This window comes from Cervus elaphus, chromosome 12 (assembly GCF_910594005.1).
Source record: "Cervus elaphus chromosome 12, mCerEla1.1, whole genome shotgun sequence".
Lineage (NCBI taxonomy): Eukaryota > Metazoa > Chordata > Mammalia > Artiodactyla > Cervidae > Cervus > Cervus elaphus.
In genome coordinates, this window is record NC_057826.1 from 75,896,132 (window position 1) to 75,923,016 (window position 26,885).

General features: G+C 38.8%; 3 gene segments (V, D, J or C); all 3 read left to right on the plus strand.

Moving 5' to 3' along the window:
• The first annotated feature begins 600 nt into the window (after nucleotides 1-600).
• Nucleotides 601-2,869, plus strand: LOC122705740. The segment is given in 3 exon segments: nucleotides 601-631; nucleotides 2,314-2,370; nucleotides 2,511-2,869. Coding segments are annotated over 3 exon segments (447 nt in total).
• A 3,903-nt stretch (nucleotides 2,870-6,772) lies between these two features.
• Nucleotides 6,773-8,943, plus strand: LOC122705741. The segment is given in 3 exon segments: nucleotides 6,773-6,871; nucleotides 7,086-7,442; nucleotides 8,852-8,943. Coding segments are annotated over 3 exon segments (498 nt in total).
• Nucleotides 8,944-23,979: 15,036 nt separating this feature from the next.
• On the plus strand, nucleotides 23,980-24,929 carry LOC122705743. The segment is given in 2 exon segments: nucleotides 23,980-24,074; nucleotides 24,517-24,929. Coding segments are annotated over 2 exon segments (453 nt in total).
• The last annotated feature ends 1,956 nt before the right edge of the window (nucleotides 24,930-26,885 follow it).

Consider the following 26,885-nt stretch of genomic DNA (forward strand, 5'->3'; position numbering starts at 1 on the left):
AAACTAAAACAAGTTAAACTCATGTCATCAGTGTGCAAACAAAAAAAAAATAAAAAGACAGAAGTATTAAGTGTGGGCAGAATATATAACACAATTTTCTGATTTAGAATCTATTTGAAGACATGGTCTCTTCAGTATAAAAGGCTCTTCTTGATTTGCTGTTGACATTATGGGAAGAAAGACAGCTCCTTACACTGACTCAGTCTGAGGGTCAATATTTCAACAAGGTAAAATCTCCTTCTGTCTCAAGAAATCACTGATTCAAGATGAAGACTTGGTTATATATTTCAGTGCTCTGATTGATGTTCATATGTGGTGAACATGAATTTTTAAGAAGCTGTATATATTTTTTCAATGTAACTTCTTTCTATGGTCACAAAAGGGGCAATGCTGCTTCAGAGATTACTGTAATGCTTGTCCCACAGACACATATTCTTCAAGTAGCCAGAAAGGATCTCTTAAAAATCTACTAAAGTTTTATCTCCTATTATGGTTCCGTTTACATCTAACAATCATGCATGAATGTATGGTGTGTTTCTATCTATCCATCTATCTACCTAGGTAGTATGGATGTATATTGTAGTCTAATAGTTTGAAAATATGGCTTTGAAAATCAACACTTCTCTGAATAGTACATATTTTCCTCAAGGATATGGCCACATTCAGCTTCTCTAATATAAATGTATACCACACTTAGTTAATCTGTGCCTAGAGTTCATGTCCTCCATCTTTATGGGAAATGTAGTAGTAGTCTAAGTTCCAGTTCAAGTATCGCCTCCATTAAAACTGTTATCTGGTTGAATTGAGAAGCAGAGTTTATTACTTTTTTCTTTGTAACATCTTAGAGATACACATTTCTCCTTAGTAGCTTTTATCTGATAGTACTTGAGTACTGGGCCTCAGTTGACTGAAGATGGGAACTGTCTCTTTCCTTCTTGAGATCCAAGTACTGAATATTAAGTAGTCACTTAGCAGCACTCATTAAATACATATTGAGATGTGTTAGTGAATGAATAAATGAAAAATAAAATATATCAGAAGTCTAACAAACAATCAAAGTTCCCCTTAGAATGATGTGGTAGATGGGATTCGACTGAGGAATGAGAACTTTTATTATTTCTCCTGTTGGACTATAACGATGTTTTCTTTGAATTTGAGATGACATCAAAATTTGCCCAGAGACAAAATGCTGGGCTTCAAAAACATATGCTCCTTATTTATTTTAACTTTACAAATAGATGGGGCAAATAGATGGGGAAACAGTGGAAACAGTGGCAAACTTTATTTTGGGGGGCTCCAAAATCACTGCAGATGGTGACTGCAGCCATGAAATTAAAAGATGCTTGCTCCTTGGAAGAAAAGTTATGACCAACCTAGACAGCATTTTAAAAGGCAGAGACATTGCTTTGCCAACTAAGGTCCATCTAGTCAAGGCTATGGTTTTTCCAGTAGTCATGTATGGATGTGAGAGTTGGACTGTAAGGAAAGCTGAGTGCTGTAGAATTAATTCTTTTGAACTGTGATTTTGGAGAAGACTCTTGAGAGTCCCTTGGACTGCAATGAGATCCAACTAGTCCATTCTAAAGGAAATCAGTCCTGAGTATTCATTGGAAGGACTGATGTTGAAGCTGAAACTCCAAAACTTCTGCCACCTGATGTGAAGAACTGACTCAATGGAAAAGACTGATGCCAGGAAAGATTGAAGGCAGGAGAAGAAGGGGACGACAAGATAAGATGGTTGGATGGCATCACCAACTCAATGGACATGAGTTTGAGTGAACTCTGGAAGTTGGTAATACACAGGGAGGCCTGGTGTGCTGCAGTTCATGGGTTCGCAAAGAGTCGTACATGACTGAGTGACTAACATGAACTGATATCTTCAATAGACTTTAATTTGTACTTGTAATTAAAAAAAGAGAAATGCTCATCTTGTGATTATATGGGAATCCCTCTCTATTGTAAAATAATGTAATCCCTGTTAAGATATCTAGTTGTCCTGATACATGATTTTTAACCTTCTTGGAAACATGAAGAAAAAGAAGATGAGGAATAGGAGAGAGAAATTCTAAACTAACCATATTCCATGTCTAAGGAGGGGATTTCTGCTTTTCATTGAAAGTAATTTTGAGCAAGTCTAAGATAGAGAAAATCGAGAAGTGCTTGCTTTGAAAAAAAATAGCTTTCGTTGAAAGTACTTGTGAGAAGGTGGGGCCTCTTGAAAGAATTAAAGCTGGTGTGAACCTTAAGTCAGAGTTCTAGCTGGCTGAGGAGACCAGAGGAAGAACCTGAGCTGTCATTGAACTTTGGTGCCAGGAACAAGGGACAAGATGCTGGACGCATCATTCTTAATTCTGTGTCTTCAAGTAAACTGTGAGTTATGATGGAGAAACCCTAGGATATCTCATTAATTTGGGGGAGTGAGAAAATTGGAGTATGGGCAAATTCATCAGATAGAAACTTTAAGAAGGAAATACCAGTTTGTGGACCTAATGACTTCTTATCTTTTTAAGCAGGGGTGGGTGGACAACAGAAGGAAAAAAGTGACCAAGAGCAGGTGAAACAGAGCCCTCAATCTTTGACAGTTCAGGAAGGAGAGATTTCCATTCTGAACTGTAGTTATGAGAAGAGTGCATTTGACTACTTCCTGTGGTACCGGCAATACCCTGGTAAAGGGCCTGCATTCTTGATAGCCATACGTTCAACTGTGAATAAAATGGAAGAGGGAAGACTCACCGTTTCCCTCAATAAGAGTGCCAAACCGCTCACATTGCACATCGCAACTTCCCAGCCTGGAGACTCAGCCGCATGCTTCTGTGCGGCAAGTGCGCGGTGCTCCCCGGGCACCTGCAGCCTGTGCCCAGACCTGTAGCCGAGGCCCCAGACACACCCCGAAGTGCAGATGAAATACACACATATACATGCTTGTGCATAAGAAGTCTTAATATAAGAAAACTGAAATTATACAGAATTTATTCTTTCACCAAAATGGAATGGATATAGAAAATCAATTGTGAAAAAATGTCTCTAGAAACTCCCAAACATTTGGAATTTAGGGACTAAATTTAAAACAACTCATATGTATGTTTAAGAAGCAATTACAATGACTATTAAAATCTTTCAACAAAAGAAGGTAGAAAAAGAACAAATAAAACCCAATATAATCTAAAAGAAGGGTAAAGTTAAAGATTCAGATTGGTGAACTCTAAAACAAACAATAGAAATAACCATTAAATATAGTTAATTTTCTTAAAATGATTAATAACATTTATCTATTCCTAGCTAGAATTATTAATATAATAAAAGAAAACATGACTTATACACATGAGAAAATCATATGTAGATTCTGCAGTGTGAAAATCATAATAAAACAATATTGTTAATAAATTTATGCCTCTGGGTAACACTGTAGAAGTAGACTCACACAGGGAGAAAGCTGATTAATAAAACTGATCTATTTGGAGGTAGAAGTATCAAGGGAAAAAGAGAAAAACATGAATTATGAATATAAGGAATGAAAAAGTAAACCATACTACAGATGCTAAAAGGATAATTAAAAATCATTGGCAAGTTTATGTCACCGAGTAAGAGTATAGAAGTCAACTCACACAAGTGGGGAAAATTGATTTTTTGCCAAAGGTGCAAAGACAATTGAACAGAGGACAGTTTTATCAACAAATGATACTGGGACAATTGGATATTTATACGCAAATATGGGAACTTGGCCTAAATCTCACATCTTATACAAAACTTTAAATTCAGTCTCAAAATTGATCATACATTCAAATGTAAGACTATAAATATTTTAGAAGAAACCAGAAGAGAAAATCTTTATAACGTAGTGTTAGGCAAACAGATTTTTGACATGACACCGAAAGCACAACCCATAAAAAAACTTAGATTTCATTAAAATTAAAAAAGATTGCTCTGTGAAAGTTATTATTAAAAGAATGAAAAAGACAAACCACTGAATTGCAGGAAATGTTTGCAGACTGTATTTCCATCGAAAGAGTGGTATTCAGAATATAATGGCCTCCTAAACTCAACAGGAAGAAAACAAACAGTCCAGTTGAAAAATGAACAAAAGACTAACACAGACACTTTACCAACGAGGATATGTAGTAGGGATAAAAGCATATAAATAAATATATGAACAAAGGTTCACATCAATAGTCGTTAGGGAATGTAAAGTAGAGACACAATGAGACAGCACTCCACATCTGTCATAAAGGCTAAAACTAAAAGTACTGACAATACCAAGTTCTGGAAACGGTGCAGAGAAATTGGATTACTCATGCATTGCTGGTGGGTGAATGGTACAGTCATTCTAGAAGATGGTACATCAGTTTCACATAAACTTTATCCACTTTCCTTACAACTCAGCAATCACACTTGTGATGTTAATGCTTGAGAAATAAAAAACTTATGTTCATACAAAAATCTGTAGATGAATATTCATGGTAGCTGTATTTGTGATGGCCCCAAACTGGAAACTGCCCAAACATCTTCATTGGGTAAACTGATGAATAAATAGACATATTACTTATAGATCTTCCTCAACTTATGATGGAGTTAAGTTCTAATAAGCCATTGTAAGTAGAAAATATTGTGTTAAGGAGAAGAAAGCATTTACTACATCTAACCCTCCGAACATCTTAGTTTAGCCTAGCTTAGCTTAAACATGCTCAATAGTTACATTATCTTACAGTTAGGAATAATCATCTAACACAAAGTTTACTTTACAGTAAAGTATAGAAAAACCTCATGTAATTTATTAACTGCTGAGCTGAGAGTGAAAAACAGAAAGGTTGTATGGGAACAGAAAGGTTGTTTATGCTCCTGATTCTGGGGCTGACTAGAAGCTCAGCTCACTCCCAGCATCACCTGAGAATATCATGCTGCCTGGTGCTAGCCCAGGAAAAGATCAAAATTCAAAGTATGCTCTCAACTGAATGCATATGGCTTTCTCACCCCCATAAAGTCAATAAGCATAACTCAAACCATCCTTAGTTGGGAAAAGTCTGTAGTGATTAAAAGTAACGGACTACTGCAATAAGCTAGATTGTTCTCAGGAGTGTTATGCTGAGTGGAAAAAAGTCTATCTCAGAAGGCTACTTGATGTATAACACTTATTGGATAGTATGATTATGATCCATAATGATTCCATACATAAAGTATGATTCTACTTACATGACATTCTTAAAAGGAAAAATATAGAAATGAAAAGGAGAGCAGTAGTTGCCAGGGATGATCAGGGATTGCAGGGGTGAGAATGTGTGCAAAGGGACATTTTTTAGAGTGATGGGACAGTTCTGTATTGTGAGTTCTGTGACAGTTACAAGAACCCACACAAGTGATAAAATTTCATAGAGTTATGCATAAAAAAAGTGCCTGTAAAAACTGGTGAATCAGAGTAAGTTCTGAGTTTTGATAAAAATTTATCAATATCAATTTCTTTATATTTATATCTGTAATCATTCTGTATATATATATATATATATATATATAGTTTTATCATGCTGCTGCCTAGGTTGCTGTGGGCATCCATGGTCTCCTCTACTTAGTTATAAATAATTGCAAACCAGGGCATCAGCTGCCTGTCAGCACTCCGAAGTGAAATGAGACAGAGGAGTAGACATCTCAACTAAATACACACTTTTATTCCTGCATCACTAGTTATCTTGTCCTAAAATTAAAGGACTGGCACTGTTTTAGAGTCAGTACTTTCCTTTCTACTTGTCTATTTGCCTTTGACTATTTTATGTTAATTCTTCCATTAAAACAATGAAACCAGATGGAAGGTTGGCAGGAGTGCATTGTAGCATTGTGTCACAGAAAGATCCAGCATGCTTCTGTTGATTTTATTTTACAAAGAGAAAAACAATGAGCCACTAACAAGTGAGACTGAACTCTTTGGGCCAAACACGTAGAAAACGTGACATGAGGACAACTCTAGGACACATGATCTAATAAGTATGATTCTACTTTGGGAGGCAGCAGATCTGAATATCCTGATCCTTTTCAAAGTCTAATAAGTAAGACTCAATGTCAGCCTTACAGCTGGAAGACTCCACAAAGTACTTTTGTGCAGTCTGGGAACTCACAGTGCTTGAAGTAACGGGAAAAGCTGTACAAACAGTGGTTTATTCCTGTTATAATTTCATAAAAACATAGATAATGGAATAGATTCTGAAAGTCAGAAGGACTGATTTGTTATTGTTTGATCTTGAAGTAACTTATGTACAGGAAAACCTAACTAGAACCTTAGAGTCCAGTAAACAAGAGATATATGAACTATTTGGATAAGATTGCCTTTCACTGAGAAAGCTGAAGTTCTTTGAGCTTCTTAAAAGAGTCATTAGACTCTGGATGGAGGAGAGTAGGCATAGGCTAAATGATGACCAGTGAATAGATTATAAGAAGGGCTCATGTCATATACTAAATTATGTTTTAAATGGGCTGGTAAAGTTATTCTGCTGAATAATTACCAATGTATGTCAACTTGTTTATTCTTCTGTTCTGCTCAACTCAAACCTTTCATGAGAATTGTTTCTTTCAGGCCCCTTTCAGATACTTCATAGTAGTGACCAGGTAATTCATGACCAGAGCAAGAAAAGTATACAAAATAAAGGTCTGTGGTGAGTCAGACTTTTTCTCATCTGTGCCCAGACCACGTGGTCTATGAACACGACAACCCCCACTTCCTGTTGGGGGGAGTCACACAGGTACCGGGTAGTATGTATATGTGCTGCCAGGCACTCAAAGACACTGAACCCTCAGCTTGAGGCAGAACTGAGCACATTTGTGCAGGGGAATCCATGCCTCATGGCGCTCTCCAGTCTACTCTGGGTGTTCCTGGCCTTCACCTTCTCTGGTAGGGATGCTCCCAAACATGGGTGCGACTCTTTTGGATGAAAGGACTGCACACAGGCACGTGGTGCTTCACAGGGACTTGAGGAGGAAAGGAGGGTTGGAGAAAAGCATATTTATTATGATTTCAATTTCGGTTTTCTTTGGGTCTCAAATTAGTCTAATTCCTACTTTATTTTGTTCACTACTTCAGCTCAGTTTTCTGATTTTTTCCACAGGATCTGGTGTGGCCCAGAAAGTTACTCAAGACCAGCCATACATAACCAGTCAAATAGGGCAATCTGTCATTCTGAACTGTCGGTATGAACTAGGGAGGAGTGGGTACACGCACTACCTTTTTTGGTACAAGCAGCTTCCCAGTGGAGAGATGACTTTCCTTATTCGTCAGGAATCTTCTGGCCGGAATGCAAGGAATGGCCGCTACTCTGTAAACTTTCAGAGAGCACAGAACTCCATCAGCCTCAACATTTCAGCCTTACAGCTGGAAGACTCCGCAAAGTACTTTTGTGCAGTCTGGGAACTCACAGTGCTTGAAGTAATGGGAAAAGCTGTACAAAAACCCCAGAGCTTAATAAGTGAGAGCCCCTCTGCTGCAAGACCCCAGCTGAAATGCACACCTGCAGACCTCAGACAAGAAATGGTAGTCCTGCGGTTGTTTCATCTGTGGTCTGGATCAGAGGATTTAATTTTAAACAAAAACTCCTTCCATGTCATTTGGAAACAGGTGTCCAGAGTAACTTTCTACTAATACATTCTCGGTCTTGAATTTTTGACTTTAAAACAATCATACAGAACATGCATTGTCTAAAGTTGAATATTTGCCCCATAATACGTCAAAGTGGCAGCTTCACCTAAAGACCCTCACATGACAAACATGGGTCTAGTTATCCGGAATCATCATGAAAATCATTTCCTTAGTCCTTTCCTCTTAGACTCTATCACTGAAGCTACAATCAGAAAAGCAGAACCACTAGTGGTGTCGAATAAGAGATCAGTTATTGAGACTAGAACCCAGGCAATTGCTAGAGCTGGAGGAGTCCATACAAAGCTGTTATCTTTGTATCTGGTGTTGAGACTGAATTCACTGTTAGCCAGCTAGAGTAATATTTGTGAGGGAAAGTGGGTGCAGACAAAAGCATGGGCAAACTGTGACTCATAAGGACATACTAGAACCATGAGGATAATGGAACCTGCATAACACACTAAAACTTGTCTCTCACCTCCGTTAGTGTCTCACAAGAACGAGTGACCTTGAGGAGAAGAGTGTCACTTTCTGTTATGCTACATGCATACTTGGGCCAAGATGAACAGAAGATTTGGAGATCTGGTGGGAGGTGGAAGAGTTGTGTGTCATCAATAAGATGATGTAGTTGATCAGCAGCAACCTGTGTGAGTTGCCACAGTGCCTGGAGCTCTGCACCAGCCAGCAGAATATAAAAATATGGCTACTTCATGACAAGTACCTTCCAAATAGATTTCTAGATAGTTAGGTTGGGGCAGTACAAAGTTACTGCAATAGCTTAACTATTTAATTGATTTGTTAACTAGGCATCCATCAGTACCTCTTTTAACAACACAACTTTGTCGTGAAGTCAACAGGAAAACTATTCTTCCTGCTGCAATAATTCCTCATTCAACCAGTATAAGTTAACTCCCTTCTGCAAAATTATACCAAATTCATTCATCCGTTTTTGGGGTGATGTTCTTTCCTCTTCTAGCTGAATCAAACTCTTGCATTGAAACCTGTATCTTAATAACTGAGATAGAATGAGATATAAGATTAACTTATATTAGCACATTTTATGTTACTACAGGCAAGCAAATGAGACAGGGGATTTAAAAATAATGTATGTGTGAATATGTTCATATAAAAATGAAAAACATTAATAACATTTCATGTTTTTGTTACTGAAAATGACCAGATAACTGTCGCTGGTATTTATAACTACTTCCGTTACCCACTCCATAACCTATTTGCTTATAGGAGGCACCTCCGCTCACTGCTGTGTTGACTTCCTCTACAACAAGGTCCTTATTCAGGAGCAATGCTTTGTGAAATGCCACAAAGATGAATAAGGAATTCTGCAAATGGGACATCGTGGTTTTGGCAGAAGTTTGCAAGGCATTGAAGAAGAATCCCAGGGTCTATTTAAGTGGAAATAATCTTGCCAATACCCAGGGAAAAGTGATATATTGTATTCTGGGAACCATCATTTGAATGATACCTGTTTTCTTATCAGAAGCAATAGCAGTCACCAAAAGAAAGCAGTTCTACAGTTCTTAAAAGAAAATAAACAAAACTTTCAAGCTAGCTTCTTATGAACAAGAAAGTGTATTTTTAAATAGTCTTTATTAAAAAAAAAAAAAAAACTGCCAAGAGGGTAGAAGGTCAATTCCAGACTGGTAGACCATATGTGCAATGCATATTTCTAAAAAAGAACTCAAGTGCAGGATATATGAAAAGCTCATAAATCAAAAAGAAAAGAAGACAGTTAAACAGAATGGAAAAAATCTGGGAGATCCAATTTAGAAATATTATATCCATAACCAGTAAACTTACAAAAATGACCTTGATTTAATTATTCATTAGGGAATCAAAATAATACCTACCTCCTCTGGGTGTTCCTTTCATGTCTTTTCTGCACCCTGAAAGTAGCAATGCATCAGTGTAGCTAGTAGGTATAACCCTAAAAGTATAGAGATGAGTAATGAGTCTCCAGGAAAATAAGTGATTAAGTATCTTTCTAGAAACTCCCATCACTGACCTGATATAGAGGGAGAAAAAAAGCAGTAGAAGGTTACAGACCTGAACATTGAAGGAAAGGTAGGTTTTATTAGAAAAAAGAAAATTGATATTTACTGTGCTTACTATATTTCAGGCAATGTAGGATGCATTTCAGATTCATTATCTAATTTAAATGTCAAAACTATGATTTTATTGTTCCCAAGTTTTTAATCTGTGAGAAATGAGACATAACTTTTCTAACTGTGATAAGCATCTCTAATTTTTATTGCCAGGCAGTGTGTAACATCTTAAAGGGCTCCTAAAGAGAAAGACTTGGACTATGGAGAAGCACTTGACCCCAGGGTGGCTGGATGTCTCAATGGTGGTGACATTACTGGTTAAAACCGGAAGTTAAAGGGAACCAGGAAAGAAGATGCCAAACCATAGACACAATTGCCCCAGGATCAGTATATGAGGAAATCATCCACTAACCAGGTAACAGTGCTGAATGCTTTGTTGTTGTTCAGTCGCTCAGTCGTGCCCAACTCTGCAACCCCATGGACTGCAGAATGCCAGGCTTCAGGGTCTTTCACTATTTCCCAGAGTTTGCTCAAACTCATGTCCGTTGAGTCGGCGATGTCATCCAACCATCTCATCCTCTGTTGTCCTCTTCTCTTCCTGCCTTCACTCTTTCCCAGCATCAGAGTCTTTTTCAATGAGTTGGCTCTTTGCATCAGGTGGCCAAAGTACTGGAGCTTCAGTTTCAGAACCAGTCCTTCCAATGAATATTCAGCTGAATGCTTTAGCAAGTTTCTTATGCAATAGTGTCCTAGGAAGAATAAGTGGCTACAGAGAAAGAAGAGATATTATTACTTAAACACTCTAATCATGATTCTATATCAAGACTTGTGTCCCTTGCCTTTGCCCTCTCTACCGTGACACTATTACCCAAAACACCCACATGGTGTATCTCTGAACTTCCTTCACATCTTTACTCAATGTCACCCCTTGGTGAATGCTTTATCTCAATTTTTCTATTTTCCCTCCTAGAGAATCAGCTTTCAGCACAGTGCATGCAGCAAGAATGAAAGCTGAAGCACTGCCACCTGGTGTCCTACTCAAACATTTTGTGGGGCCTACACTAGCCTCCGTGCTCCCCTCAGTGATCATGGGTAAAATTGTGCAGAAGCCTAATCACCATAGGAGCTGCCATTGCTCAAGCAATTGGTAAACTTCTCAATGCAGAAATCAGGAGTGAGAGGATTCAGGAGAACTGGTTGCTTTTTAATCTTTTGCCTGCCGGATGTGAACTTGATCGACTTCAAATGATAAATTGGACCTGGAGAGTAATAAGCTACCTTGGACAGAAAGTTTGGAATTGTTGCACGAGGTGGGAGTTTTTTCCTCTGGTAAGTGAATTTTGTCTACTGCTCTGTCTTTCTTGTAGTATAGAAATCTGATAAGAAGTGGGAGCAGGACTCAATAATGGGAAAAAAACCAAACAATCATAGCAAACATGACTTTGTATACTTATTTAATATTATCATATTAGTCATACACCCAATCTCTGAACAGAGCACTCTAGGGAACAATTTCCCACTAACAGTAAGAACATGATAAATTAGCTACTTATGTGCTGTGTTAGCAGAACACGACAACTTAGGTTATATTTCCAAATCTGCCACTCATTAGTTGAGTGATCTTGGGAAAGTGACTTAATAATTTTTATGTTTCAGAATTCTATTTTACTAGCTGCAGGAATGCCACGACTGTTGGAAACATACCTAGTTTGTTCTGCATATAGATCCTCAAGTAGATCTGAAGTTGAAACAGTCTGTTTAATTTTGATTATTAATAGAGATACAGTCATGCCCTTTTAAATAGCCCTGTTAGAGCAAACACACTGTCTACAGAAGATGGGCACCAGCGTAGAATGAAGCACACACCCTCCATAAACATCGAGGTCACGTCAGCGTATCTCTTCTGTAGCACCCACATCCATCTCCTCATTTCCAAACCCTTTGCTACTCTTCTAATTCAGCCATTTGGTGTATCTTTCTTGTTTAACTGCAGGGACCTCTTAGGCTTCTTCCTGGCTTTACTCTCAACTCCTTGAATCTAACTTCTACATGACTGTAGAGTTATTATAAAATGTATATATAATCGTATCACTTCCTGGTCATCGTTGGGTAGTGAGGAACCATTAGAAGATATAAAGATCAAATTCTATATTAAGAAATACAAGACAGTGTACAGTTTTCCCCTGAATTGCTTCCAGTTTTGTCATTCCCCCTTTTCCACCATATACTCCCTAATGTACACCAACCACTTTAAAATTCTAACCATGTATAGACATATTAAACTCTTTCCTAAATCAGAGCCTTTGCAAATGCTGTCCTCTTTGGCCAGAATGAATTTTCCATGTAATTGTGAAAATGAGCCTGTGTGTTCAGGATTCATGGTCAGTTCAGGCAGCGTTATTTGTTTCTTATCTAAAATCTCATAGGATAATAATTGTAACCATTTATTATAAATATTCTTCTATCTTGTCCTCTTTTAAAATTGCTTTGACAAGAGTATTGGTGAATAAGGACTATCTTAAACATGTATTCTGTGGAGTCATTTCCTACTAAGCATGTTGAGATCCCTTTTTGCCCATAAACCAAAGCAAAGACAGGTCTCTTTCTCTTCATTTAGCAAATTTCTATTTCTCACCCCAAGATCCAGAGATAACATACAGTAAATACGATGCTGTGAGTTGGAAAAGCGCAGCCTTCTCCAGGGGGTGACTGTTCTGTCCCAGTTTACATCCTTCTGTGTAAACTGCAGCAGGGCTCCTGATCTGCATGAACATCAGGGAACTTTAAAAGCAACCACAAGTGCTCTCCAGACCACTTGCTCTTTTAGGATGGGGCAGAAACCTTCACTAACATAGCATTGCTAGGTTTGTCTTCATTTTGGTGTCCAAATCCAACATGCCTGAGAAGAAAAAGTTGTCCCAACAATGTGCATTTCAAAAAAACTTTGTTAACTCATGATATTTTCATTTTCCAGCACATCCTAAACTTGTTTCTCTCTCTTTCCATATTATGCAGTAATTTAGATTCAGATTCACTTTTGACTCTGAAAGAAATGCTGAGATTTCTATCATTCATATATTTTCATGAATTCTTCAAAGACATTAAAAACCTTATAGTGAGATGGAGAGAGGGCTCCCAAATGATATACCCACATCCTAATCACAGAAAGTGTGAATGTGGCTTATTTGGACAAAGAGACTTTGTAAAAGTACACACAGTTAAGGATAGAAAGATAAGGTCATCCTGGACTATTCAGGTAGGGCCTAAATCCAGTGACACTTTTTCTTTTAAGAAACACACAGGTGAGAAAGTCTTGTGAGGCCTTCTTGATGGAGGAGAAGGTTGGAAGTATACAGTCACAAGTGAAGGAACACTTGGAGTCACCTAAAGCTAGAAGAGGCACTGAAGAATTCCCTTCTAGAACATTCGGAAGGAGTATGTTTCTGTTGATACCTTGTCTCAGACTTCTGGCCTCCAGATTGGTTTAGTCAGTAAGACTCTTGCAGCCCCATGGACTGAAGCCCACCAGGCTCCTCTGTCCGTGGGATTACCCGGGCAAGAATACTGAGTGGGTTGCTGTTTCCTTATCCAGGGGATCCTCCCAACCCAGAGATCAAACCCAGGCCTCCTGCACTGCAGGAAGATTCTTTACCAACTGAGCTACCAAGTAAGCCCTTCCAGATTGTAAGGGAACCATTTTTTTTTTTTAAGAGCCATCAAATCTGTGATAAATTGTTATGACAGACTGGAGTTTTAACACAATTTTCCAAAAGCAACATTTCTAAATAGCTACAAGCAACTCCTGATTACAGTCATGGAAGGGTGTTTTTAAACTGATCTTTGGAATATTTTGAGTTCAAACTCTCACACATGCAGACACATCCATTTATTTATTATACTACAAATACTTGAGTATCTACTATTTATCAGGTATTCAAGTAGTTTCTGGGAACATGGTGATGTTAACATACAAACACTTATTAAGTGCATACCACATATCTAGGCCTTTAATTGTGACACAAAACAGGCAAAGTTCCTTGTTCTCATAGACCCTACATTGCAGAGAATCACCACTCAGTGGGACTTTATGAGATGGTGGAAATGCCCTATATCTGCACTATTCAAAAGCCTCTGGTCAGGTGTGGGTACTTAGCCCTTGTTATATGGCCAGTATGATTGAGGAACTAAAATTTTAATATTACTTAAGTTCAATTAATTTAAGTGGCCTCATGTGTCTAGTATCTGCTATATAGGGCAGCTCAGTTCTTGAAGGTGATACAGTACACACCCTCTAGATCTTGAGGCCAGTCCCCTCATTTAACAGATCATACTATGGGCTGGTAAGTGCTGTGATAAGCGACAAATTCTGTGGAGCCATACAAATGTATTCTATCTGAGAGTTTTGCTTAAGGAAGTCTTAGAGAAAGTCATATCTGATAGATAAGGCTTCTTGTCAAATTATACTGATTTTAAAATATCACTGGTATGAGGTAAAATAACACAGTGGGACAATAAATATGAGCTCCAATTTTTTTTTTTTTTAGTCTCAAGTCTCAGTTTACTAGCAAAATCTAATAAACATTAAACAATTAAAGAATACCTGAAACCACGACAATTTTACTGACATTAACAGATTACCAGAAAACAAACAAAAAACCTCCTTCCTTCCTTTCTTTATGTTTTTTTCTTTTTTTTTTTCCATTTATTTTTATTAGTTGGAGGCTAATTACTTTACAATATTGTAGTGGTTTTTGCCATACATTGATGTGAATCAGCCATGGATTTACATGTATTCCCCATCCCAATCCCCCCCTCCCCACCCCATCCCTCTGGGTCTTCCCAGTGCACCAGCCCTGAGTACTTGTCTCATGCATTCAACCTGGGCTGGTGATCTGTTTCACCCTTGATAATATACATGTTTTGATGCTGTTCTCTCGAAACATCCCACCCTCACCTTCTCCCAGAGAGTCCAAAAGTCTGTTCTGTACTTCTGTGTCTCTTTTTCTGCTTTGCCTATAGGGTTACCGTTACCATCTTTCTAAATTCCATATATATGTGTTAGTATACTGTATTGGTCTTTATCTTTCTGGCTTACTTCACTCTGTATAATGGGCTCCAGTTTCATCCATCTCATTAGAACTGATTCAAATGAATTCTTTTAATGGCTGAGTAATATTCCATGGTGTATATGTACCACAGCTTCCTTATCCATTCATCTGCTGATGGGCATCTAGGTTGCTTCCATGTCCTGGTTATTATAAACAGTGCTGCAATGAACATTGTGGTACACGTGTCTCTTTCAGATCTGGTTTCCTCAGTGTGTATGCCCAGAAGTGGGATTGCTGGGTCATATGGCAGTTCTATTTCCAGTATTTTAAGAAATTTCCACACTGTTCTCCATAGCGGCTGTACTAGTTTGCATTCCCACCAACAGTGGAAGAGGGTTCCCTTTTCTCCACACCCTCTCCAGCATTTATTGCTTGTAGACTTTTGGATAGCAGCCATCCTGACTGGCGTGTAATGGTACCTCGTTGTGGTTTTGATTTGCATTTCTCTGATAATGAGTGATGTTGGAGCTCCAAATTTTATAATTCACAACCAGGATAATCTATATGACAACAGAAAAGTAGGTACTTATTATCTTCCATTTCATGATCTTAGGTCATCTAACAATAAATTTTGAGTCTTTGCAATACCTCTTCGACTGTCTCTGATCTAATACATTCCATTAGTACATGCAGAGACACACATGTATGATTCTGATGAAACTGGAAATGCAAAATGAAACATTTATTTTCTCCTGATGTCCTCAGTTCAGTTCAGTCCAGTTGCTCAGTCATGTCTGACTCTTTGTGACCCCATGGACTGCAGCACGCCGGTCTTCTCTGTCCATCACCAACACCTGGAGCTTACTCAAACTCATGTCCATTGAGTTGGTGATGCCATCCAACCATCTCATCCTCTGTCATCCCCTTCTCTTCCCACCTGCAATCTTTCCCAGCATCAGGGTCTTTTCCAATGAGTCAGTTCTTCAAATCAGGTAGCCAAAGTATTGGAGTTTCAGCTTCAGCATCAGTCCTATCAATGAACATTCAGGGCTGATCTCCTTTAGGATGGACTGGTTGGATCTCCTTGCAGTCCAAGGGATGCTCAAGAGTCTTCTCCAACATCACAGTTCAAAAGCATCAATTTTTGGGTGCTCAGCTTTCTTTATAGTCTAACACTCACATCCATACAAGACTACTGGAAAAACCATATCTTTGACTAGATGGACCTTTGTTGGCAAAGTAATGTCTCTGCTTTTTCATATGCTGTCTAGGTTGGTCATAGTTTTGCTTCCAAGGAGCAAACGTCTTTTAATTTCATGGCTGCAGACACCATCTGCAGCAATTCTGGAGCCTCCCAAAATAAAGTCTCTCACTGTTTCCATTATTTCCCCTGATGCCCTAGTTTTAAATTTAAAAAATCCATTTTAAAAGGCAAATTGTTCCTCCCCAAACAATATCAGCGTGAGCAAACTCTTTCTTTTCAAGCTTTGACAAACATATATACCACTTAAATGAGAAAGCATTCTGTGAGGAATTGGTTATAAAGTCAATGATTTTAGATCCAGCCACAGGGGGGCAACATCTGCAAACCCGCCCTGCTTTTTAAGATGTGTGAGTAAAATAGGGGTAAGTCTGATTAGCTGTCTCAAATTGCAGTCACTCCTTTCTTTTTTCTTTGCAAAAGGCAGTGTAGACCACAGAAACATGTGTGGGGCTGGAAAAGCTTGTACAAGGGAAACCCGTTAGAAGCAGGCAGATTCAGCAACTCTTCCTGACGAGGGAGAAGAGGGAAATGCTGCTCATAGCACCAGTGTTGATCTTATGGATGCAAATATCACGTGAGTTTGGGGTTTCCCTGATTGCTTCCAGAGAATTCTGCGCAGCAGAATCTTATCTGCAGGAAACTGTAGGAATGAGATTTTCTGAGAGAGAGCAGGATGTTGAGAAAAACTCAGAAACTAAAAAGTGGAAAGATGGAGGGAGTTGGGCAGGGAGACATGGAAAGAAGGAGAAAAATACACAAGAAGAATGAGAGAGACCGTTGGAGCTGAGAGAATAGACATCTGATTAGACTTTCTCTGATACTTCTCACTGTTTTCTCAACAGAAGTGAACGGACAACAGATAAGTCAAATCCCTCAATTCTTGCGTCTACAAGAAGGACAGAACTTCACCATGTACTGCAATTTCTCAAGCATTTTACCCACCTTACAGTGGTATAAGCAGAGCCCTGGGGGAAGTCCTGTCCTCTTGATGATATTAGCTAAGGGTGGAGAAGTGAAGACGGAGCAGAGACTGACGGGTCGGTTTGGAGAGACCAGAAAGCACAGCTCCCTGCACCTCGCTGCTGCCCAGCCCTCAGACGTAGGAACCTACTTCTGTGCGGGGCACAGTGCTCTGGAAGCAGCTGCTGTCTGTCCCCAAACCTCACTGTGGGCTCCAGGGGCCGCTCCTCTTCACCTCTTCTCAGAGCAGGGGCCAGAGAAAGCTGAAGTCATGATATCTATGAAGAAGTTGAATTTTTAATTAAAAAAAAAATCCTTGGACTTACTGTTACTAGATAATTCTGCCAATCTTTTGAAGTATTAGCATGAATTATGCACTATTTCTTCCAGAAAAAAAAGAAGAAAAGAATTCCTCACTCATTTTATGACACTAGTGTTACCCTGAAATTAAAATCAGACAAAGATCATAACAGAAAACTGCAGAGACATATTTCATGAATATAGACATAAAGTTTCTTAAAAATATTAGCAAGTAAAATTCATCTATATAAATAGAGTAATATACCAAGCACAAATGGATTTTTTTCAAGGATGCAAATTATTTCAAATTGGAAATCAGTTGATGAAATTCACCATATTAACAGGATAAAAAAGAAAAATTACATCATATTAATCTATGTAGACTAAACTTTTGCCGGAATTCAACAGTCAACTATGGTGAGGACTTTGAGAAGCGCAGGCACAGTGGGGAAGATCCTCGGTAGTGAACAGTGTGCGTACTAACAGAAGACTGTGTATGTTTCCCCAAGACTGGGGACAAGGCAAGCACATCCACTCTCATCACTGTCCTTCAGCACGGTGCTAGACATCAGAGCCAGGCAGTAAAGAAAGTAGGTGTAAAGACAGTCTTGGGCCAGAAAACACGTAAAACTGCCAGGTAATATGATTATCTGTGTAGAAAACCTCACAAAGAACATACCCCCCAAAACTCTCAGACCTATTGAGTTCAGCAACACCATAGGAAGTAAGATAAATGTATGTAGTCAACTGTATTTCTATATATTAGTGATGGACACGTGGAACTCGAAATTAAAATATAATGCCATTTACAATGACTCAAAAAGAGACCTTGAGTGGTCTTTTTTGTACAGAAAACACGTATAGAATTTTTAAGCTGAAAACTACAAAACACTGATGGAAGAAATTAAAGAAGACAGATGGAGAGATGTCATGAGTTTGCAAACTGGACGTTTCAAAGCAGCGGACATGACAAGTCTCTCCAAATTCACACATACACACGTCATAGAACTCCTGCTAAAATCCATCAGGATTTGAAAAACAAACACAGGCAAGACTATTTTAAATTTATATGAACAGGGAGGGATACTGGAGTAATTTTTAAAACCTTGAAGAAATAAGAAGTCAGAACAATCGGTCAATCTGATTTCAGGCTACAGTTATCAAGGTTATTTGGTACTGGTGCAGGGATAAACACACAGTTCAGTGGAAATGAACAGGGAAAATAGATCCACACAAATATGCCCAAGTGACCTTTTCTGGCAAAGTGCCAAATACATTCGATAGAAGAAAGATAACCCTTTCAACAGATAGTGCTGGAGAAAGTTGAAATCCACTGGCAGGAAAAATTAACCTTGATTCAGGTCTCACACTTCATACATACATTCTTTAAAATGGATCACAAACTTAAATGTAAAATGTTAAATTATAAAAAATTTTAGGACAAAATACAGGACAAAATTTTGATATGTGTATGGGCCAAGAGTCTTTGGACCTGACAACAAAACAAGTCTATAAAATATTTTTTTAAATGGCAAACCAGACTTCAAAGTTAATATCTTTTGCCCTGCAAAGCAACCTGTAAGAGCATGAAAAGACAAGCCACCAACTGTGAAAAACTGTTATTTGGAAACCATCCATCCCACAAGGAACTAGTACCTAGAATATATAAATAACTCTCAAAGCTAAACAGTATTTAAATAAGGCAAACATTTCACTTAGACCACGGGCAAAGAGCTATTTCATCAAAGAAGGAGGAAGGAGGAAGGAGTCAAGGTACTTTCAAAAGATGCAAATAGCCAGAAATTGCAGAAATGCAATGAAAACCACAGTAAGATATCACTAGGAGCACATTCTGGTGTTTGTGTGGTCGCAGCACAGGGTGGGGGCTTCCCAGGTGGCTGAGACGGTAAAGAGTCTGCCTGCAGTGTGGGAGACCTGGGTTCAATCCCTGGGTCAGGAGGATCCCTTGGAGAAGGGCATGGCAACCCACTCCACTATTCTTGCCTGGAGAATCACATGGACAGAGGAGGCTGACTAGCTACAGTTCATAGCATCACGAAGAATCAGACATGGATGAGCAACTAACACTAGCTGTTATCCCAGAAAGACCATCTTTTCCCCCATAGAATGGCATAGACACCTTTGGAGAAAACCAATTGATGCTGTATCCATATGGACCTATTTTTGGATTTGATCCTGCTTATTCATCTTTATTTTATCCTCTTTCCAACAGAACATTCTGTCCTAATTACTGGGGCTTCATATACATTTTGATATATGGAAATGCAATTCAAACTTTTCTTCTTCTTCAAGGTTTATTTTAGGTCTTTTTGAATTTCCACCAAACTTATATAATTAGCTTCTCAACGTCTACCAAAAAACCTTGCTAGTAGTTGTATTGGGCTTGTGTTGAATTTATGGATTCATTTGGGACAATTTACACCTTAACATATGGCATCTTATGTTATTCCTTTTTATGTAGATCCTGTCTAATTTTTTTTTTTTTTGGTAGAGGACTGTATACCTTGTGTTAAATTAATTCCCACGTATTTAATAAATGAAAGTTAAATTTCACTTTCTATTGATTTCACTAGTATCTAGAAATAAAATTTATATTTGTCTTTAGTGACTATACAGTCAATAATTCCCCTATTAGTTCTAGCTCTTACAGTTTGCTTATAGACTCCTTTGCATTTTCTACATGCACCTATGAATAAAAATGGTTTATTTCTCCCTTTTCAGACTTAATACATCTTATTTCCTTTCCTGGTTTGATGCCAGGTCCTTCAGGAAGACAGTGAGTAGGAGCAGTGATAGTCTACCTATCTTGTTCGGGATCCTTTAGAGACTAATATTGATTTTTGATATTTTCATCGATACTCTTTATTAGATTCAGGAATTTCTCTTCCATTTCTGGACTGTTGAAAGTATCCATCATACAGAGGTACTAGCCTTTCATCAAGTCATCTTGATTTTCTGAAAGTACGTTATGGGCATTATTTTGGTTTTCATCAAGCAAAGGAAGATAACCTCATCTCATATGGTCTTAGAGATATAATCCTATAAAATTAAGAACCCTGAAAAGAGCCAATAGGCAAGAAAACATTTTTAGATTCCTCATGGTCATACAGAGTATTTTTTGTTTTTCAGTATTATTTAAAAGAACACTTGGTAGCGGTTTTTATCATCTTCTAAAAACAAAGGCAAAGAACCCAACAAACAAAAATGTACTGGTAATTGCTTTTCTTCTGCTTTTTTCTAATATAATAAACTAATACATCCATACTTACTTTAAGTAATTCATTTTTATTTGTTCTTATATTTTCATTAGAAGTGCTTGTTGGCTTACGTGTGTGTGTGTGTGTGTGTGTGTGTGTGTGAGATTTGCCACAGAAGAGGCTCCCAGTGAATACTTATGAATATTTGTTAAATGAATGAAGCATGATTACCATGACATTTACTCCCATGTCTTCAATATAATTTTCTTCCATCTTAGATTTTGAATGTTTTTTCCCTATTGTTGAATTTGCCCATAATTATAACCCTTTATTTATCCTGTTAGAGTCTTTTTGTTTAACATGCTTTCCATAAAATTGGGAGATTGTTTTCAGAATAGTGGCTCATCACAATTTCTTTCTTTCACTAAATTCATGAATAAAGACTCAACTATTTATTCACGAAACATTCTTGAGTTCCCAGACTGTAACAACCTCTCTTATAAATGTTTGTTTGACTTTTGAAGTAAACTTTAAATATGGGAAGTTTAAAGACAAACGGAAAGATGAAAGAGATGTCAACAATGGAGAATCATAATAGGGGTTTTACTGAAATAAAATGGCCAAAAATAATTTATGTCTAAGAAAACACAGGTGAGTACAAAACTTTTACAACTAAGATTCTTTTTTTCTTTTGAACTTTTGATTTTGTCTTGAGGTATAGCCGATGAACAATGTTGTAATAGTTTCAGCTGAACAGTGAAGAGACTCAGGCATACATGTACATGTATCCATTCTTCCCCAAATTCCCCTCCCATTCACGTAATGTTGAGCAGAGTTCCTTGTACTATACAAAAGGTCCTTGTTGGTTATCCATTTTAAACATAGCAGTGTGTACATGACCATCCCAAATTCCCTAACTATCTTTTTCCGCTTATGACAACCATATATTTGTTTCTAAGTCTGTGAGTCTCGTTCTGTTTTGTAAGTAAGTTCATTTGTATCATTTCTTTTTAGATCTCACATATAAGGGATGCCGTATGATATTCCTCCTTCTCTGTCTGACTTACTTCACTCAGTATGAAACTCTCTAGGTCCATCCATGTTGCTACAGATGGTATTATTTCATTCTTTTTAATGTCTGAGCAATATTTCATTGTGTATATACACCACATCTTCTTTATACACTCCTCTGTCAATGAAAACAGTTAGATTACTTCTTTTACCTTCAAATTTGAGCTTTTCCAAAGGTTGCATGCTCAGTAGTGTTCGAGTTTGGGAATGCCATGGGCAGAGGAGCCTGGCGGTCTACAGTCCGTGGGATTTCCCAGGTGAGAACACTGGAGTGGGTTGTCATTTCCGTCTACAGCGTATCTTCCTGGTCCAGGGATCGAACCCATGTCTCCCGCATCTCCTACACTGGCAGGCAGATTCTTACTGCTAAGCCATCTGGGAAGCCCCCTTTTAAAAGATTATACAGTAGTGCTATAGTGCTCAGTCGTGTCCAACTTTTTCAGACACCATGAACTGTTGTAGACTGCCAGGCTCCTCTGTCCATGGCATTCTGCAGGCAAGAATACTGGAGTGCATTGCCATTTCCTCCTCCAGGGGACCTTCCCCACTCAGAGGCTAAACCTGCATCTCTGGCATCTTCTCCACTGGCAGGCAGACTCTTTACTCCTGAGCCACACCAGTGGGCTTTTGGCCTGGGTTTAGTTCTGCAGTTCACTTACTCAGTCACTGGAGGGGGCTGCTTCAACTGAAAACGGTGGTCCTTTCTGGGAGAGGGAAAGGGAAACGTGTTTTCCATTGATGTGCCAAAGAAAAAGGAAAAACTACATACTTCCATTCTCTCTCTCTCTTTTTTAATATTTAAATGTTTATTTTTATGTTAAAAAGGATGAGTTACCCTGTTGTTAGAATACCTTTATGCTGAACAACAAAGTCACTTTTATTTCTGAAATATTTCCAGAAAAAAAAAAAAGAAAGAAAAAAGGAAATAGAAATCCAAAAGTAACAAAGAGTAAGATCAAGCTATCCTGGTAGATTCCATCCACAGTCCCAACAGAAGCCATTCCCTCTAAAGGCTGCGTCTCTAATTCAGTGCATTTCGCAATATCAGGTTCTGATGTCTCCCACCATCAATTTAGATATTTCTGAGCAGGATGTCTGTACATTTAAAACCTACAGCTTTGCATGCTTTTATTTGAAAAGGTATTTATTCCAACACACCTTTCAGTGTTTTAGTATATTGCCTATATTGCACACAAAAAATATCTGCTCTCCATATTTGAGCATAACTTCTCCACCACCCATACTGGTCCTTTACATAACGGGTGACACGTGGTGTATTACACTTAGTACAGTTTTTAGGGAGGAGATGGTTGTTGGGTTTATAGACCACCTATCTTGCCATTTGCAGAGACTAGAATGGAGAACTGAGGCCGTTTTTGAGCTTATGAGAGTAGAAAGATGATGAAGGAAGGATCCAGACGGAACCACCCTCTGTGGTCAGTGGAGTTGGAATGAGTGGTCTTCCCTGACAGAGACTTTACTGTGGTCCCAACATCCCAACACTGGGAAGATGTTATTACCTTTTGACAGCTCGTTCTTTATAATCCCTGGCTAAGGGTCCGTGGCCAAGGATCTGGGCCTCTTAGCCCAACAGCCTAAGCCTTTTTCATGTACCTTCCTGAACACTGCTTTCTCTGTTTCCCTCCTCTGATTATCTTTCCCTTCCTTATTACTTATGCTTTTATCCCTTCCCCTGACTTTTTCTACCACTTACACCCACCCTACACCCCACCCCGACTTTGTTTGCATTCCTTCCTGTCTTTTCTCTCTGCTTCAACATCCTTGGTGCACAGTGCCTACAAGCATGGGCATAGAGAACATGAGGATTAAAGATCACTCTTCAAGAAGAGTGAGGCGGACACCATCTGAGTCATCAGTTACTGTATCCTGAACAGATGCATTGAGAAATGTTTACCTAGATGGTGGAGGACACATGATTTCCAGGACCTTTACAGGAGCCCAGAACTCCAGGTTGTATAGCTTTAGTCTCAACATTATTAATATTTTCTGTCCTCCAGAGAACATCACTGCCTGCTCTGGAGTTTCTCATAAATTTTCTGGAATGCGGATGGAAATTTTCATCTCCTTACAATACAGAGCTCAGTACAGTTTTCTGGTATTAATTAATGTTTTCCATAAGCTTCATAGAACACCAGCCAATTTCTCTAAGGAACCAAATGATAGGACAATGGCTCTGGATATCATTGTGATTGGTGTTCCTTTTACAGAGCCAGACTTTAAACTTCACAGAGGATGGCAGCAGACACCGTGTGAGTTGGGGATGTCTCTCCTTCTTTAGGGGACATGACTAAAACAGGGCAGGAAGACCTAGACAAGGAACTGCTTGATCATTGGCTGACAGATCTTGGCAACAACACAGTGATACCTGCTCTCTGGTTCTAAGTCTTCACCAGCAGTAGTTGTTTCTGTTCTGTGGAAACAAGCACAGAAGCAGACACAGTCTGAGCTGTGAGCCCTTGATCCTGGTTTGTCCTTGGAGTATGAGACTGGTGACTGGAGTAACCGTGTTTCTGACCTTGGGTAAGTGCTCTGTGTCTACAAGGGATGACTTGAGGGCAAAGGGCCATGAAGGGCTATTTGCTCTCTGCTCTCCCTCTGCTCTATTCAGCCTCATAACGATGGAATTGAGAACTGATCTATACATTTGCTAGGGAGCACAAACTTCTACATGACAGGTTAAATCATAGCCATGATCCCAGAAGACCACTTAGCAGTAACCAGTTTGTAGGAAATCCCTGCATTTACTGAGCAAAGGACCCATGAGATAAAGGCTATAGAGTCTCAGATTCTTGCCATGTGTCTTTGGTCTCTATATAATAAATACCAATGATATTTTGCAGGACATAGATAAAAACACTGGAATAGGGGGAGGTCCAGACAGTTATGGGAATGTTGTATGCTTGATCCACAGAATTACACTGATTTGTGGTCAGGGGCTAATTTTATTTTCTTGACTCTTTAGGAACTGTGATTAATGCTAAGACCACCCAGCCCAACTCCATGGATTGTGCTGAAGGAGAAAATGTAAACCTGCCTTGTAACCACTCTACCATCAGGATAGATGACTATATACATTGGTATCGGCAAAATCCCAATCAGAGTCTACAGTATGTCATTCATGGCTTACGAGGCACAGTGAACAACAGCCTGGCCTCTCTGACCATAGCTTCAGACAGAAAGTCCAGCACCTTGGTCCTGCCCCAGGTCACCCTGAGAGACACCACTGTGTACTACTGCGTCCTGAGAGGGGCACACGGGGACAGATGGGGCTGCACCTGTGCGGTATCTCTGGTGGGAAGAAGCGGGGACAGAGTAGGGGGAGCAGTCACGAGAGCAAATCTAGAGTCATCTGGAAGGAGAGTCAGAGAGCAGTGAGAGATGAGGAAAGTGAAGGGAAGGGAAAGGGAAGAAGATGGATAAGGAAAAGAAGAAAAAGAGGACATGGAATAAGCACCTAGTTTATTGATGCAGCTGAGAAGAACTTTGAGGCATGTCAGAATCATAATTTTAGCATAGCAATAAAGTGAAGAGGTGTTAATAACTTGTTATGGCTCCTCCTCATGTCAATAAAATGTTGGTTTTAGTGTACTAGTCCCAACATAAGAAGTGGGAAACATACAAATAATTCTCCTTGTACCAAAGGCTTCTTTCACTTGGATCCAGGGCCAAGTCCAGACTCTGACGTGTTATAGTTGTTCCACTTACCAGAAACAAACTACTCTTTCTCTTAGAAAAATCTGAAATGTTATTGTTGCTAGTCTAGAACATTCATATTTCCCATGAAGAAGTGTTTTGAAAGAAACAAAAATTAAGTGAATGACAATGTTTCACTTTCTTGGCAGGTCTGGAAATCCTGCTTCTCTAAAGAGTTTTCATCATTTTTGATATTCCCTAAGCAGTACATGGGGCTTCCCCTTTGGCTCAGCAGTAAAGAATCTGCCTGCTGCAGGAGCTGCAGGAGAGAGACAGGGGTTTGATCCCAGGGTTGGGAAGATCCCCTGGAGGAGGGCACGGCAACCCACTCCAGTATTCTTCCCTGGGGGATTCCATGGACACAAGAGCCTGGCGGACTACAGACCCTAGAGTTGCAAAGAATCGGACATGACTGAAGCGACTTAGCATGCAGGTGTGCAAGCAGCACATGGGGCTTACTCTGGCGGCTCAGTGGTAAAGAATCTGCCTGCCAATGCAGGGGTCACAGATTCAGTCCCTGGTTGGAGAACTGACATCCCACATGCCTTGGAGCAACCAGGCCTACATGCTGCTACTACTGAACCATCCTTGAACTGTCCATCTGAATGTTAGTGCCTGCAGATCACTTCACTTTCACTGCAGTGAAAATATACAGGTCCTCATCTTCCATCCCTTTTACCCCCAAATCCACTGACAGAGAATCGATATTATTTACAAAGTCTGAGATAAGAGCACAAACTGAAATTATCTTCATATAGTTTCAAAAACACTTATTTTTCTGTAAAACAGCTTACTAAAATTAGCAAGCAGAATACAAAACTAGTAATCAACAGTTTTAAAAATGTATTTATGATAGAAATTTTCTTTAAAATAATTTATTTTAAAATTATAGATGTTTTAATAAAAATAAAACTTATAATTCAGTTTTCAATGTCCAGCTAGTGGTTAAGATAACTAAAATTGCTCTTTATGCAGCCCTAGTCTAAAATAAATATATATAACTTTTCAAGTAATCAGTACCATTTTTACAGAATCTATATATATGCATTAATATGTGATATTTGTTTTTCTCTTTCTGACTTACTTCACTTTGGTTAACAAGCTCTAGTTTCATCCACCTCACTAGAACTGTCTCAAATGTGTTTTTTTATGGCTGAGTAATATTCCATTGTATATAGGTACCACAACTTTATCCGTTCATCTGTTGATGGACCCTATTTGTAGGACAAAAATGGAAATGCAGACATAGAGAACACACTTTGGACACACTAGGGGAAGGAGAGGGTGGGATGAATTGACAATAGCTTTGAAACGTATACATTACCATATGCAAAAGAGATAGCTAGTGGGAAGTTGCTGTATGATGCAGGGAGCTCAACACGGTGCTCTGTGACAACCTAGAGGAATCGGGGGAAGGTTCAAAGGGAGAGGACGTATGTATACTTATGGCTGATTTGCATCATTGTTTGGAAGAAGCCAACACAACATTGTAAAGCAATTATCCTCCAATTAAAAATAAATAAATTTTAAAAATAAATTTAAAAAATACTGTTTAATACAGCAAAGTGTTCCAGCCAATAGGGGCAACTTCCAATACTGTGCTGATTCATGAGCACCCTTTAGAACCACAAGTGAGAG